Source organism: Paroedura picta, chromosome 3 (genome assembly GCF_049243985.1).
Source record: "Paroedura picta isolate Pp20150507F chromosome 3, Ppicta_v3.0, whole genome shotgun sequence".
In the NCBI taxonomy this organism is placed as follows: domain Eukaryota; kingdom Metazoa; phylum Chordata; class Lepidosauria; order Squamata; family Gekkonidae; genus Paroedura; species Paroedura picta.
The window spans coordinates 64,898,794-64,914,394 of NC_135371.1; the positions used below are offsets into that span (position 1 = coordinate 64,898,794).

Sequence of the window (15,601 nt, forward strand, 5' to 3'; positions counted from 1 at the left end):
GCTTGCTCTGGGACTCTGCGGGAGGGGGGCAGCAGGGGTGGCCCCTGCAGGGGCCTGGCTCGGTGGTCGTGGCTAGGCCCAGGTCAGCGCCACAGTGCTGCGCCTGCCCCTTGGAGCGTTGTGGGTCCGGCCTGGAGCCCCGCGTCTGAGGCCCCCCGACCGGGTCGTCACCTCTGCTTGCCGCGTAGGGAGTTAGAAAGCGGGGGGAGGCGCCCCGAGGGCTCCCTCCGGCTGAGGGCGGCGCTCTCGGAGGGCTGCCCCAGAGGGTCTGCTGCAGCGGCACCAGCCCCTGGCCAGGTCTCTGTCCTTGGCGTGAGCTTATCGAGAGGCCTTTTGTCGGGAGCGGCCAGCGGCTCCTGTCACCTAGGCTATTGCTGTCTGGTTGTTCCAAATCGCCCACTCTACTACCGCACGTTTCCTGTCCTGGCGAGTATCGCCGTCTTTCAATCTTCTTTACTCAAAGTTGACATTACTGTTATTCTGGAGCATCGCTGTCGGGGGGTGTCATTCAAACCCTGTGAATCAGAATAAACCATATTACTTGGAAGGGGATTTAATGGGATTTAGGTTCTAGTAAATGTACATACACATTCAGCTTTGTAACCTTAGTGTAAGGCTGTTTACTCAGAAGTAAGTATCATTAGTGTCAGTGCACCATATATTAAGTAAATGTGCTTTGGACTGGGCTGTCTCAAAACTAGAGGAGAGTAGGGAAATCCCTTTGCAGAAGAGGCTGCAGTTGAACAGGTCTAAAAGTGACGCAGGATTATTAATTAGAGGGTTAAATGGATATTTACTTCTGTGCCATGAAAGGCTTCAACTGGTCATTTCTGCGCATTAAGGTGTTATTAAAGGTAAGGACATTTTTCTCCAGGTCAGTTGATAACCCTACCATATATATATGGACTTGAAAGGCCATTTTTTTTGTTTTGCTTCTTGCAAAAACCATGTTTTCCTGCTATTAAAGAATACAAATAACATCTGGCATTAGGACAGTTTTCACATATCTCAGCTCAGATATTTCAGATTACAAAGCCTTGTAGTTCAGGTTTTAAGATAGCCACTCCTCTGGTGCCTCATTTACAAAAGTTGGTTCATTTTTTATTATGGAGCCCTGAACAATCTTCAGTAGGCTTTTATATTGCATAGAAAGACCCTATTGCAGCAATATTATATCTTTGGCATATTTAGAAATAATCCTTCCTTAAATATGAACCATTGGAAGAATGCCTGACTTTGTAAATCAAAGCAATATTGCCTGTTTTATCTTTGTTTTTGCATTGTGATTCACACACCTAGCCTATGAACACACATTTGCTAATGTTCCCAAAGTTATTGTTAAGGGTTTGTTGTATTGTGTGAAGCACAGTATTGTATGCTGATGTTTTCACCTTACTTAGCTGGGGGGGGCAGGACTTTGTCTCATGTAATGTGGTAGATGGCTATGGCACTCTTGGTAGTGATGTCCTTGATTCTATACTGTATATATACCCTTACTTATATATACCCTTACTAAAGAAGATTTTGTGTAGCACTGATAAGGGACATAGAGTAACTATTGCTTCTAAGTATCTGCTCCAGTTGTATATTGAATACAACTAATCACATGACAAAGAGTCCAAGCTGGAGTACAGAGGAACGGGGTGGGTGGGTAGATGGGAGATGACTGCACCTTGTGTACTAGGGAATTCTATAGTGGAGTGATTTAGACAGGATATATTACTGATTGTTAGATTGCATGTTGAGGATGCCTCTCTTCTGTACATACCCTTTGTGAAATGTTTTGGATGGATGTTGTGCTTGGTCTGCACATAAAGCTTACAGCTGCTGTTGAAACCATTACTTTGAACTCCAGAGAGGAATGAATATCTGTTGACAAACAGAAGTCCCCCATAAAACACAACATCAGTTAAATCATTCTCCTGTGGCCTGTTTGGATACAGAAGAATTACCTTTGCTTTTTAAAATACCATACTACTAGTCTATATAAACATTGTATATTTTATATGTTTTGTTTTATGGGGACTTGTCAATCAGTATTCATTACTGTCTGAAGTTAGTTACATATTCTGTTTATGCTTGCTCTTCTCCCCCCCCCCCCCTGGGAGGGTTCTACTTTGTCTCTTTGTTTCTTCCCATGTTTTAAAACCATTATTTTGAATGGTGTTAAACTGTGTGACTCTTAGTCCCAGGAAAATGCTAATTATAAGATTGTTTTGCTGTTTTTCTTTAGCATTGCATCCTTTATTCCTTGCAAAACTTTTCATTTTTAGACAAACAATAATATTTTTTATTTTGTTTCAGCTTTGAGGTTAGTGGCCATTCACACGGACCTGAATTATGACATCAAGAGGTGCTGGCACATCATTTTCTCGGAAGAACTATAGATTAAGCACAGAGCCTGAAAAGAACAAGTCTGTAGGTAAGATTACCATGCCTGTTTTGAGGGGAGGAGATGGTATAGAAGGAAAATCATGAAACATACTAGTTGATGATACAGAAGCCCAAGTGTATAATGTCTGTCTACTCACCATTATCCACATATGTAGCACAAATGAGTGCTAAAAGTTGAGGATGTAGGAATTCACATTGCAACCATTTTGCTGATTCTTCCCCAGTACAGCTTGTTCAGAGGGTGGAAAAATAATTCTGTGGTAGAAATATGTTTATAAAAATCTATCGATATTCTAGCTCAGAGTTGTTTAGTTTCATAAAGAGACAGTAAACATCCTAATTAGTTGACTTGTTCTTTACAAGCTTTCTGGCCTCAAATTCGTTTAGAACTGCTGCTAGGTAGAGAAATAAAAATGGGTAGTAAAAGTGCATGCATACTGATCAAATGCTAAATTTCCCATTATTTGCAGAGTATTTTATGACAGACTCCTTGTGTTGCAGCTTTTTTGGTTTTGGGTTTTTTTTAAAGTTTGGTTTGTCCAGTATTGTCCTTGTGCTGCTGACTGCTTGATTGAAGTGTGGGTGTTCAGAGAGTAGCACAGGGATATGGAAAGAGAACAAGAACAGACCAAGCTGAGCTGCCATTTCAGGCAAAATGCTGCAACATCTCCTGCCAAGTAACTGAACAATGTGTGCAGACAGCAACCATGAGGGTCAGGATCCATTTATGTGCTACTTAAAAATCCTCCATGTGTTGCATTGCTGTATCTCTTCTGAAACAAATTGACTTTTCCAAAAAGGAATTTGGAGGTAGATCCACAATGTAGCAATCATTTGCAGCATATACCAGGATAACTGGTGAAGAGACACACTTAGATATGAATGTTGTCATCCTAGAAGCTCAGTTTAACTAATATTCAAGGATATTTTTTAGGGTAGGGTTGCAAATAATTAATTGTGACGTCAACCTTTATTAACTGTATATTGTTGCTTAAATACTGAGATATGGCAGTTTGAGCTCTTTTCTCACCTGGCAGAAGTGGAGGTAGTCTCTTGGATGTTATGACTGATTGCTTATTGCTGATTTGCTGTTTGCCATAGGAATAGTGAACAGCAAACTTCTGAATGATTATCTGCACCGTATTTTCCCCATTGTTGATGGGATTCAGTCTGCTGCTGCACACAGGTACTGTACTCCTGATTTGCCAAACAGCAACCAAAGCTGTCTGTATGCTGATGAGTGCATCTTTAGCAATATTACTTGGGAACAAAACAGAATCATAATGCTGACATTATGCAAAACAAAGAATTCATTGTATTGTGAACGCTCTTGTGTGCTGTCATGTTTGTGTGGCTTTTTAGACAATGCTTTAATTTTGAAGGTGTGAGAGAGCGAGAGACAGAGAGAGTGAGAATGAGCAGTGATGGTGACCTAGTGTATGTGTTGTAAATCTGACTATTTCACACAGAAATGACCAATAATAATATAAACTGAACTTTTTGAGAGAAACCTTGGAAGTGTTCACAATTAATTTCCATGAATGCAATTGTCATGAAGTTACATGCTTTCTCAGATGATGGCAGACAAGTTTTCAGAGTTTAGTACATTGCATACAGTACATTGCATGCAGTAAGAGAAAACATATTTTGCATTACTGTTATTTTTAATTGTGTATTGTCACAATATATAATCCTAACAAAATTGAAAATAAAGCCTGAAAAATACTATTTTTAAATTTTATCTTTTGTTATACATTAAAGCACATTACAGGGCCCATGCCTCAGAATATGTGCAGTTAATACTGAGAGAAAGTTCCTTTCATTTTTATCCTTGGAAGGGCTTCCCTGCTCCGGGTAGTAGCAGTGCCATAGAACAGTTTGAGATACATGTGAGACTCCTCTTGAAGAACGCCTGTTGTATATTTGTATTTAACAAGCTGCTAGGGTCAAATTCCGTCCACTATATACTTAGCTTCTGAACTCACAACTGAGTAGTCAGTGGTGCTAAAAATAACGTTCATCCCCTTTTGCTTTTGGTGAACAGAGGCTACCAAGAGGAGGAGATGGAAAGAGTGCTTTTTTCCTCTTGCATGTCTACCGGAACATATTTTCTTGTTTTATGCCATTGGATTTTTACTTTTATTTTTTTTAGTTTAAAAATCTGCAGCTTCTAGTTAATTTGTCTTATTCTTTAAAATCACATAAGTTACTGGGTTGGAAAGGAAGGTGCTTAGTGTAATATCAAGTTTCTTACCATAACAAGGACAATTCATGATTAACTAAGATGTATATAACCCATCACCATATACCATATAGGCTCATCTGGGACTTTACATTCTGTTTCTGATTCCTTCTTAGAGGTGTAAGAACAAAGGGTGTTAAAAATGTTGAATTCTACCTGGCTGTAATCACACTGCTTTACCACCGCAGTTCAGTGGGAAGTCAATTAGAAATCTTAGCCACTGGGGCTTTGGTAGCCCATTCTGTACAGTATGCAGAATAGAAGAAATTACTTGTCTAATATCTGTATCTTTTCCTGTAAACCGTGCTGAGCCCTTGGGGAGGGCAGTATATAAATATAATAAATAGATAGATAGATAGATAGATAGATAGATAGATAGATAGATAGATAGATAGATAGATAGATAGATAGATAGATAGATAGATAGATAGATAGATAGATAGATAGATAGATAGATAGATAGATAGATAAATAATAATGAATGAGGTGGATCCAGTCACTCTGCTCACCAAAGTTTGAAGACTTCCTTCAGCCTAAGGAGCTTTGCTCCTCTGAAATGGCTCTTTTGTTGAAAGAAGAGCCAGGTTCAAGGGGTCTGCTAGGCAGGAGGAGTAGTTCAGATATTGCTGAGCAGAGTGGCTTGGATCTACCCCAAAGTGCTCACTTTAGAATATTTTTGAGCTCAGTAGCATGATATAGGGTCAAGAGGCATGTTAGTGGCATTAAGTGTCTAAGAATTACCTTGGTCAGCATGGTATAATCTGTTCTTATCCATGCAGTATATTAGCTTCTGCTTACTAATTGTATTCAGACAGCTATCTTCACGTTTGTATATTTGAAAAGTAGGGTTACCAACCTTCAGGTAGGCTTGGAGATCCCCAAGAATTACAACTGATCTCCAGGCTGTACAGATCAGTTCCCCTGGAGAAAGTGGCAGCTTTGGAGGGCAGACTGTATGGCATTTTACCATGCAGGGATCTGTTCCCCTCCCCCAATTCTGCCTTTTCCAGGCTCCACCCACAAATTTCCAGAGATTTCTCAAAGTGGACCTGGCAATCCTATTGAAAAGGCCACATAGAATTATTGCAATTGGCAATATAGAAAGGACATTGAAGTAGTCAGGAAATTGATTTATGATCTATGCAAATATTTCCTTGGTGACTGATATATAGTATCTAAAAATATTCTTTCTGTTCCTAGAAAGCACTTGTCGTTCCAGAATTTACAGGAACACATAGAACGACTGCTAGCAGAGAATGCAAGCTCTGATGATGGTCAAGGTAGGTACTGGTAGAGATTGTGTTCATATTATAGTTGTCAGGGAGTGAGAATTGAAGGAAAATTCACCCACCAGTCTGGTTCAGCTCTCGATTCTATACCTGAGCACTTAAGTGCCATTCAGTAACACTTCCATTGGGAAAGAAAAGGATGTTTCTCTCTGTTGAATTCCTTGAATATATGAGGGGTAACTTCTCAAACAGATAAATTGAAATGGGTAGCCATGTTGCTCTGAAATAGCACAACAAAATCAGAGTCCAGTAGCACCTTTAAGACCAACAAACATTTATTCAGGGCGTGAGCTTTCGAGTTCATAGTCTGAGGAAGAGTGCTTGCACTCAAAAGCTCACGTCTTGAATAAATCTTTGTTGGTCTTAAAGGGGCCACTGGACTCTGATTTTGTTCTCAAACAGATTTTATGTGACTGTATAGTCTGTCCTTTCCTCCGAAATCTACTATTCATGTAGTGATTGTTTAGTATAGTTTTTTTTAACTTCTCTTACCGTGACATGTTAACCATTAGTGACTTTAATATTTCTGAAAAGGCACTAAGGACAGAGCGGTGTCCAGGACATGTCCGATGTTCGGACATCATTTTTGGCAGCACAGGCTTTGCTGGGTGAGCCCTGGATTTGGGCGGTCCGTGGAGTGCCCGCCCCTAGGAGCCAGCGATGAGGTGTGATGGCTGCCTCGCCGCTAGACGCTCCTTGGTGGCACAGCAATGCGGACCACACCACCTTGCCCAGCGTGTCAGTCCACTAGGCTGGTGGTGGCACTGAGTCGCTGGCGCACAGGTCACGGAGTGGATGCGCAAGCGCCAGCTGCTGCCAGCTGTCGCACCAAGGAAGCGGCCAAATGAGAGATCACCAGCGGCAAGGCTGCTGTGTGCTTGCCGTGCTGTCCCGCCTCATCTGCCGGTCCATCATGCTGGTGGCAGCCACGGTGGCTGCAGGCAAGCCCTGGAGGCAGTAGTGGAACGCAAGCAGTGGCAGCAATGTGGTGGCGGCAGCGGGGCCCAGCCCAACAGTCTACAGTAGCGATCCCCAACCTGTGGGCCATGGACCACATGTGGTCCGTCGACTAATTGGAAGTGGGCCGCGAAGGACGCCTTCTCCCCCCCCCCCCTCGGCCCTTTACTTCATCCCCCCTGGCCCTTTACAACACACTTCGGGTGTCATTGTCTCCCATCACTCCCAGATGGGACTATCTCATTGCAGAGAAACAAGCTCAGGGTTCCCATTGATTTGTCATTGTCATGAGTTAAAATTTCCATGAAAATAAAATGTTCCTTATGTTCATTGTTGTGGCGTGTCTGTATCTTATTTTGAAGGGATGTTTAAACATTACCATAGCGATCAGAGAGCGTTAGGGCAGTGGTTGAGAGTAGAGGAGTAAACTACCCCCCCCCACCGGGCCTCAGTAAAATTGTCAAGCGTTGAGTGGTCCCCGGTGATAAAAAGGTTGGGGACCACTGGTCTACAGCACCAAACTGCTGTGCGCTCAACCTGCCACCTTTGCCAGCCTTGGTAAGGGCCAGCAAAGGGAGAATGCTCCGCGCCTCTTGGAGCCGGCCTCCCCACGCACCTGCCACCTCCCACCCACCCAGCCCATTCCCCCGCTAGTGCCCGCTGCATTTGCAGATGCAGTGGGCTTTTTTACTAGTAAATAATATAAAAATTGGATTTTCTTTAGAGAGCGTTTATCATAGATCTTCACTTATTCTTGTGTGTCTTCCTTCCCTATGCATACAGTACAAAACCACAAAGGGAAACAAAAACCCAACATGACTGGGCAAGTTAGGAACCTAAAGGTTGAGCTGCAGAAAAAGTTTTATTTTTACAATACAAATATTTATTATACTCAGGTGCACATAACAAAAATTGAACACATTGATAAAATCTGTTATATACTGTACAATACAATCAACAATAACACATGGAAGTAGGAATTAGGGCTTGCTGGGTGTGTGTGTGTGTGTGTGTGTGTGTGTGTGTGTATGTATATATATATATATATATATATATATATATATATATATATATATATATATATATATATATATATATATGGTGATTATCCAACTAATGTGTTGTATAAATGTTGTCTAATATGAAGCTCATACTCTGAATTATTATTCAGAAGACCATCACTCTGAGTGTTGCCAGGCTCTCATTCAAAAGTGCATTCTCATATGTTAAACGGGAAAAAGCTGTAAATAAGAGATCTATAAAAGTTTTTGCTTTTTTAGTGTTTGGACATAACTGCCTGCTGTAGTTTTATTAGACTCTTTTGTTATTGTTATACTGTTATATTGATTTTGATAGTGTTCTGTGTAAATGTTCCAAAATGCTTTATGTAAACTGCCCAGAGTCGTAGGGAAGGGTGGTATAAAAATCTAAATAAATAAAAAATATTTTCTAGGTATCTTGTGAGACATAATAGTTTGTCTCAGAAAAATTGTGTCTTGTCTCTCTGCATTGCCTTTTTTCTCTGATTCATTTTTCTGGTTCATTTCTCTCTTTTTTAGTTTGCTTTGTGTACAGCTGTAGGTCACTGTATTGCTGATGCTATTATTTTGCAAGCCTTTCTTATTGCCATTCCTGCACTTTTCATTTCAGATCAGGTAGTAGAAGGCAGACTTGGTCCCTCTGTTGTGGTATTGGATCATACAAGTGGTTTTGAGGGACTCCTGCTTGTGGATGATGACCTACTTGGGGTGAGTTTAAAGTGAGATTCTGAGAATGCTGGAGTTGCCAACACCCTGGAGAAAAAAAATCCTGTCCTTCAACCGAGGCTTACCAAGTGAAGTCATTTGCCTCTGTACCACAAAGGCCTTCAGGTGCCCATTTTCTTACATTCAGCCTTTGTTAAAGGGGCAAGGCTTTTCTCCAGGTTGTTGGAAACCCGAGTGAATGTACTAGTCCTGGCATACTTAAAGGCTGTTGTAAATTTGTGCTATTGTGTTCCTCTCAGTTTGTCCTTGCTCTTCTTTGCTTTTTGGACTGATATAAAGATAACATTGGTTAGTCCTGGAAACGTGCATTTCCACAATGCACTGCCCTAATTTCTCAGCCTAGAAAGATGGTGTTCAGGGGACCAGTTAGGTCAAGTCACTATTTCAGAAACTCACTGGGATGTTTTTATGAGAGCCTGCAATTTCCTGAGGAGCAGGTGAAATCCTGTAGGATCTAGTAATGTCCAGGAAGACCCACACCACTGCAAAGGTTCTGGGAAATCAGTTCCTCCTTCACTGGTTATTAATTATTTATCCATAAAAAGGCAACTGTCTAGTACAGTGATTCCCAAAGTGGGCGCTACCGCCCCCTGGTGGGAGCTGCAGTGATCCAGGGGGGCGGTGATGGACCACAGGTGCATTTGGGGGCGATGAATAACTGTAAGGGGGCGGTGAAAGCATAAAAGAAAGAAGAGAAGATTTAGAAAAAATTATTTATGTATTCTGCTCATATCGCTTAATTTTTCTTTGAATAACGTACTGGACGTTAGCTCGGTTTCAGTATACTCCCTCACTTGCATTGAGATATGTGCAATCGCGCACTGCTATTGTTCATGCGGTGCCACTGAATTCCAAAACACGTGAGTACTACGAGCATTGCTGCGGGCAACTGCCACTCGTGCGATTGGTCAATCGCAAGGCCAAAGTCTGGAACGGCAGCGGCAGTACTACCAGCAGATTTTGGAGCACGCTATGAATCAGGAGATTTCCCGTAATTATTAGGGTAAAATTGCAGCGTAATATAACTAAGTTAGATTGTTGTGATATTGTACAAGTTAAAGTTAACTAACAAATAGTGTGACTATAATTGGTGAGTATTATTTATTTATTTTGTAATAATTATATGCGCTTTACAAACCTTTTCGCTCCGAAGAACGAGACAGTATCTCTCCGCACTTTCGATTCTCTCCGCCGAAGAGCGAGACTGTCTCGCTCTGAATTTTTGAATCATTTTTTTTCAAACTCGTAAACATACCAATAAATATAAAACGTCATCCTTTATTTGTATTATGTTTTTAGTCTAAAACCAAAATTTCTTACTTATTTATCGGTAATTTATTAATTTATAACCGTTTTCTGATCTCTACTTAAGCCTTTTTACTAGACCTGAAAAATATCGATTCTCCAGTAAAGTATTTTTATTTATTTATTTATTTTATTTTTGGATTTATATACCGCCGTTCACCAATAGTTTGGTCTAGTTTGATTTGTGGAGAAACGGACCGGTTCTCCGGTCTCCACCAGCTGCAGCTATAAATAGGTCAGACGTATACTTGGAATAGGTACATTATTTGTAGGGAATAACGTATTTGAGTATCGCTGGTCGCCGTCTCTAGCTAGTGCCGATGGCGTGACGCTGATGCCATTCGGCGCGGCTACTCGGTAAATGGACACCAAGTGGCGCACGCCGGTATCACTGGCCGGTATTAATTGCTATTAAAATTAAAAAAAAATTAATTTCTAGGGGGCGCTGAGTAATATTTTTTCTGGAAAGTGGGTGGTAGGCCAGATAAGTTTGGGAACCACTGGTCTAGTATATAGGCTGAGCTTCCTATTGCCTTCCAACACAAACACAAAAACATTTATGTGACCCGTTACATATATTGGACCTTACCACACACACACACACACACACATCTCTGTAGTTTGACAAGATGGTCTTGGCATGGATGCTGTAGTTCCTCCCAAATAAAAAGCTAAGGGAATCTCCAACACCATCCTCAAGATGACTTCCATGTGCTCAATCATAGAGTCTTTAAGACAGTTGTGGGTAGTATCAGAATCCCTAGTTTCTACCAAGTACAATTTTTTAAAGCTGCCTCCTGATTTATTGAACACTAGAAATTAAGCCCGCTGTGGTTTGAATACAGCGGGCGCTAGAGAACCTGAAAGTATGTGCGGCCACGGGGTCCGGCGGTCCTGGCGAGTCCTGGGTCAGTTGGCGCGTCTGCTTGCGGCTCGGGCCGCCCCGCGGCAGTGGCGGGGTGGGTGGGGGTGGATGGTGAGAGCCGACGGGGCCGGGGGCAGGCATGCGGCGCAGTCGGCGTCTGGCTGTACATTGTGGGGGGGGGCGGAGCAGGGGGGAGGTAGAGTTGGAGATGAACCACGCATGTGTGGAGCTCAGCGCATGCGTGGTTCATTGTGAGTAAAGTCTTGCATCCGGGCGGGTCGGGCGGGCAGTCGGCGGGCGTGTGGCTGTGCGGGCGAGACATCGGGCGAAACGGGTAGGCGCGCGCGCAGCAAAGGGGCGTGCTCGCGAGTGTCCGGCGGGGCGCGGGGAGCGGAGCGTGGGGGGTGGTGGTTTGTGAGGTGTGGTAATGGGTGCGCGGAGGTGGGAGGAGGGTGGGAATTGTCCGGGGGCATTGGCAGGTGCGTTCGGGGGGTAGGCTTACCGTGAGGTGGCTGGTGGTGGTGTTGGCGGCATGATCGGGAAGGGCATCCTGGGTAGGAGGGCTGCGGGGAGGCTGTGCAAGGGCCCCTGGGCGGCGGTGCCAGTCGTTCCAGGCATGGACGTTGAAAGTGTGGCGGGGCGGCGGCTGGGAGGCGGTGCCAGTCGTTCGAGGCATGCACACTGAAAGCGCGGCGGGGGCGGCAGCGGCGCTCCTTTCCCAACAGTGCTCTCCATAGGCAAGGGCAATGTTCCGGCGCTGGCAAAGGAGCAGGGCCGCCGCGTCAAAGACGCAGCGGCCCTGCTCCTTTGCCGGTGCCGAACCATCTGGGCAGCCAGTCCAGAGCAGGCCAAGTGGCCATTAGGGAGGCGCACTTCCCACGCCTCCCAATTGGCCACTTGGCCCCCGAGTGGCTTCGCGGCTCCTGATTGGGCCCCTCCGAGTTTTTATCCCGGACTGGTCCCGCCCTAACTCCTCCCCAGGAGCCCTTAGCCTTTTATTTAATCCGCTCCACAGGAGCGGTTAAAGATGGTTAACATAGAGCTAGTGTTCTGTCTCAGCTGGCTCTTGGTGTTAATAGAAGATGTATGGCTTTCATTCCTGGTAACTATGTCATTCCGTCAGGTATTATTACAGCCCACTTTACTACTGCTATATTATTATTTTCTGATAAAACTTCCAATACCTGTAATTCTGATGTTTCTTGTCTGTGTTTTGCTGCTCACTCTGCATTAGGAATTTTAAAAAATACATTTGGTGAATGCAGCATGACACTGACTTCAGGGGTCCTCCACCTGACTAGTCCCCTCGAATTTTGTCCCCCTAGCGCCCCATTCCTGGTGGCCCTGACTGACACCTTTCCTGTTGCCTACAAAGTGGGTGGGGCCAGGTAGAGCTATTGTCCCTCAGGGCTTCTGACTGGCCTTTTGATTAAAATAATGTTTCAGTAGCATCTGCTACCACTTGTTAGTTTTATTCTGTCTCTCATTCCTCTTTCCAAGTGGATTTTAAAAAATTACTTATCCCCTGCACTTGGGGATCTCTAATGGCCATTTTGCGACTGGCTCTGCTGCTGTGACAGTCATTTTGTGGGTGCACCCACCACCCTGTTTCAGAATCCCATAGGTGTTTGCTGGCTCAAAAACACTGGGGAACCCTGGTTTCTGGCATCCTTCAAAATAGATGATACGCTTGTCTGCTTTTGCCCTATGATTGCTCCTGTGATAGGCATTGTGTATTTTCCCAGTGTGTTGTCCATCGTGTTTTGGACTCTTTTCTGATTTCTTTTGGCATTTTCTTCCTGTCTATACTGTTTTGGGCAAGTCTCTAGTTGCACACATTTGTGTGGCCCATCTGGTTCTTGCAGGTGGCATATAGCAGTCTCTTAATTCTTGCTGATTTCCAACCTGTCCACATGGCTGGTTGGGGTGAATATAGGACTAGCCTATAGTTTCTCTGATTCTGCCATGGTTTTTGACCTGAGAGCAAAATAAATTGGAAAGTACCTTGCTGACATGCTGTTTTTATTGTTCCTGTGTGCCAGGTACTTGCAAGCCTCTTAATTTCTTTCTCTTTTTTGTTCAATCTAGTTATGTGAGCAAGCCACTAGTGATGTACTTACATGTCTGGAAGTGACCTGACTTGTTTTCTTTGCTCATGTGGATGTAGAGTGGAATGGAGGCAGTTAAATGGGAGCATCTTTATTCACACTGACAGTCCTCTTTTTCTTTTTCTAAAATCAGGTGATTGGGCATAGTAACTTTGGTTCTATCAGAGCCACAACCTGCGTGTATAAAGGTTAGTACTAGAAAACAGCTGGACTGACCATATGATTGGTTCAAGCATGGAAACATTTTTAGCAAGAACATAATACTTTGAGAGTGAGACTTAAGAAATCCCTGTTTTGCTTTTGGATCCACAATTATTGTGATATTTTGGGGGTGGGGGAATTAGACACAACACCTCAGAACCTGTAGCAGTAATAATGAACTGACTACTCTGGATGCTTTAATTCTATGTTGTTTAAGAATCAGCTGAAATTTGTGTAATACAATTGTATTTTCTTTTAGGAAAATGGATCTATGAGGTGCTGATTTCATCCCAAGGCCTCATGCAGATTGGCTGGTGCACCCTGAATTGTCGATTCAATCAAGAGGTAACATAACAGCATTATACAACTCTGGGGGTACTTTGCATATATCATCTTGAATTTTCTTATACATTAATGTGCAGGACTGGGCTGATCTTCTGTGTTGTGAATGTCCATGTAGGTATAATATTCTTATGCAGCTATGAACACTGGAAGGATCATATGTTGTAATCTTCTTTTTGCATGAATTTTACTGAAGATTAATATGGGAAGGTTAAAATTTCTTCTGATTGTGTTAGATATGGGCTGTGTCCAATTTGTACTTGTATTTAAGTAAATCTTTAGTTGAGGACTGTTGTGTGATTATATTATAATTACTACCATATGAGTGATTCAACCACTTTCTTCAGACTGTTTGTCACTGCTTTTTTGCCTGAGGCTAACAGAGATGGGTGGAAGAAAGGAAACAGTACCAGGAAGAAATGTTTGAGAAACAAAAACAACAGTTGCTAGAGTGTTCCAATTTTAAGTTTACACACAATACCTTTACTGGCATAAAAAACAGGTTAAGTACAAAGGAAACTGAGATAAAATAATCATAATATGACAGTAATTTTTGATTTGAGAGCTGTACAGACAAGAAATTAGCCATAAGAAAATAACACTGACTTCCTTATCAGTCAATATAAATTGACAAATCAGATCTTTCTGACGAGGCCTCCATTTGGATATAAGGGGCATAACACGTCTTCGCTGTTCCGTATACAAAGGGCAATCAAGTATAATAGTTTCAGGGAAACTTAGTTCATAGGGTCATAATCTGCTTTAAAAGGGGATCTTAGCAAATCTCCCTGGTGATGAGCTCTCTTTTTTTGTAGGAAGGAGTTGGAGATACTCCAGATTCATATGCCTATGATGGGAATCGAGTTCGCAAATGGAATGTAACTACGACCAACTATGGTAAAGTAAGTGCCTGACCCCAAATGTTTTTTCTTGTTTTGAAACAAACTTAATACATGTTCTCTCTGATCTTGCAAAAAATATTTGACTTTAAGAATTGCTGGCTGACTCTTCTAAAGATCATGTTGAAAAATTATAATAGGCTGATAAGCCCTTAGAACAGTGGTTCTCAACCTGGAGGTTGGGACCCCTTTGGGGATCAAACAACCCTTTCACAGGGGTTGCAGCAGGGTAAGCAGCTTGGCCGGGCGGCTGGACATGCGTCCTGGCTCGTCCCTTTACTGATGTCTCCAATTCAATTTTGTCTGAGGTAGGATGCCTGGACTCAATTTTTGTTCTTCAAAATCATTGGTTTTCGTTACTCAGTTCATACCCCGCCCTTCTCTCCAAGGGGGTCCCAAAGTGGCCGACATTACTCTTGTTCCATTTCATCCACACATCAGCCTTGTGGGGTAGATCGAGGTAGAGTGTTCGTCTTCCTGGTGCAGTAGAAAAGAGCAAGAGGCAGAACTGAACTGAGAAACGCTAGAAAAAGAACAATTTATATACAATCATGAACAGTGGATCTTCATGCCATTGGTCAGTTTCGGTCTAATTTCTGTGAAAGAACACTTGCATAGTTTTATGGTTGGGAGTCACCACAACATGAGGAACTGTATTAAAGGGTCACGGCATCAGGAAAGTTGAGAACCACTGTGTTAGAAACTATTCAATATCTGACTAGATTGTGAAGTTGCTAAATTAGCCATTTTGATGCATGGCTGTCACATGGCAACTTGACTTTCATGCCATGTATTAACCTTTGTTCTAGTTAATGCCATTTGAACATTGGGGATGGGTGGGGGCTGAATTGAGCATGCCGGGACCTCTTTGGCATTTCTCTAGTCACAGCATTTTTAGTCTGGCTTTCTCTAGAAGCGCTAAAGACGGATTGTAATGTTATTTAAAACCAAAATGAAACAGTGACAAAAACAGAATAATACCTGTAAGCAAGCACAAGAACACTAAGTAGACTTTCTTAACTTTAACTTCTAAAATTAATCATACAAAGAGTAACATTCATTAGAAAGCCCTCCTAAATGATTTAAGTTTGCAAAGCCTCTCAAAGATCAAGAAAGTCAGGAGTTTCTTGACATCCTCAGGGAGGCTGTTCCAGCAAACAAGGACCATCACTGAAAACTTTATAGCAGCTGTCCCCAACCCCTGTTCTGGGGACCGGGACCAGTCCGTGGATC

The 15,601-nt window shown here is 42.7% G+C and overlaps 1 protein-coding gene across 4 annotated transcripts in view; it reads left to right on the forward strand.

Moving 5' to 3' along the window:
- RNF123 (ring finger protein 123) overlaps window positions 1–15,601 on the forward strand; it is a 160,240-nt gene that overhangs the window by 16,845 nt on the left and 127,794 nt on the right. For 3 of the 4 annotated variants that reach the window (XM_077326087.1, XM_077326088.1, XM_077326085.1), the window contains exons 2-8: window positions 2,305–2,422; window positions 3,496–3,580; window positions 5,837–5,916; window positions 8,533–8,630; window positions 13,060–13,114; window positions 13,387–13,472; window positions 14,285–14,371. In XM_077326087.1, coding sequence (XP_077182202.1) covers window positions 2,341–2,422; window positions 3,496–3,580; window positions 5,837–5,916; window positions 8,533–8,630; window positions 13,060–13,114; window positions 13,387–13,472; window positions 14,285–14,371 — 573 coding nt within the window. In that variant the 5' untranslated portion in view covers window positions 2,305–2,340. Of the gene's footprint in view, window positions 1–23; window positions 855–2,304; window positions 2,423–3,495; window positions 3,581–5,836; window positions 5,917–8,532; window positions 8,631–13,059; window positions 13,115–13,386; window positions 13,473–14,284; window positions 14,372–15,601 lie in introns of those variants that run through there. The other variant, XM_077326086.1, reaches the window with a different exon arrangement.